The sequence below is a fragment of the Rattus norvegicus genome, chromosome 2 (assembly GCF_036323735.1).
Source record: "Rattus norvegicus strain BN/NHsdMcwi chromosome 2, GRCr8, whole genome shotgun sequence".
NCBI classification, from domain to species: Eukaryota; Metazoa; Chordata; class Mammalia; order Rodentia; family Muridae; genus Rattus; species Rattus norvegicus.
The window spans coordinates 38,661,954-38,663,137 of NC_086020.1; the positions used below are offsets into that span (position 1 = coordinate 38,661,954).

Below are 1,184 nucleotides of genomic sequence, written 5' to 3' on the forward strand. Positions count from 1 at the left end.
CTTACTCCTCTTCTCTTATTCTCCGAAGATGGTCTAGCATTTTAATTTATGAGAGAAAGCAAACTACTCCAGTTAATAGTTTCCCTAATCTGTATTGATTAAATTGCTTTGCTGTTTTAATCTATGTAAGACAAGTTCTAATGAAAAGTGGCAGAAAAATTCAACCCACAATGGCTTAAGACAAAGGTCCTTTTTTTCTTCTATTTTTGGTCCTTTAATGTCTGAGCCATCTCTCCAGCTCTCTTTTTTCTTAAATATGTAAAAAAAAAAAAAAAAACCTCAGTATTATGGATGACTTATGAAAAACAGGGCTCTTCCTGTAGGTGGCCAGAGGTGACCTGTGAAGATGGTTCGCTACTCCCTTGACCCAGAAAACCCCACGAAATCATGCAAATCAAGAGGCTCAAACCTTCGTGTTCACTTTATGAACACCCTGGAAACTGCCCAGGCCATCAAGGGTATGCATATCCGCAAAGCCACCAAGTATCTGAAGGATGTCACTTTAAAGAAGCAATGTGTGCCATTCTGGCTGTATAATGGTGGAGTCGGTAGGTGTGCCCAGGCCAAACAGTGGGGCTGGACTCAGGGACGGTGGGCAAAAAAGAGTGCTGAATTTTTGCTGCACATGCTTAAAAATGCAGAGAGTAATGCTGAACTGAAGGGTTTGGATGTAGATTCTCTGGTCATTGAACACATCCAGGTGAACAAGGTTCCTAAGATGCGCAGACGAACCTACAGAGCTCATAGCCGGATTAACCCATACATGAGCTCCCCCTGCCACACCGAGATGATCCTCACTGAGAAGGAACAGATTGTTCCAAAGCCAGAAGAGGAAGTTGCACAGAAGAAAAAGATATCCCAGAAGAAACTGAAGAAACAAAAACTCATGGCACGGGATTAAATTCAGCATAAATAAATGCGGATAAAGTAAAAAAGAAAAGAAAAGAAAAGAAAAGAAAAAAGGAACTATCATCATGGCTATATTGTCTCCCGACGCAATTGTGAAGTCCTCCTTGTGTTGAATTCACTATTGAATGAGCCTCCTCTTCTGTCCCGAGATGTGAATGATATAGTTTTTCTGAAAAAGTCAGCTGAGACTCCTAGAGCTACATATTTAGTTAGTTTGTATCAGGGAATCTAGCTATACACAGAGCCCATAAATTTGAAATACATGCTGGGTGCTA

At 40.8% G+C, this 1,184-nt stretch overlaps 1 protein-coding gene across 1 annotated transcript; it reads left to right on the plus strand.

Annotated features, from left to right (window-relative positions):
* Positions 1–338: 338 nt before the first annotated feature.
* Rpl17l3 (ribosomal protein L17 like 3) lies at positions 339–915 on the plus strand. The gene has a single exon (XM_039103292.2). The coding sequence runs from the start codon at positions 347–349 to the stop codon at positions 899–901; it is 555 nt and encodes a 184-aa protein (XP_038959220.1). The 5' UTR covers positions 339–346; the 3' UTR covers positions 902–915.
* The last annotated feature ends 269 nt before the right edge of the window (positions 916–1,184 follow it).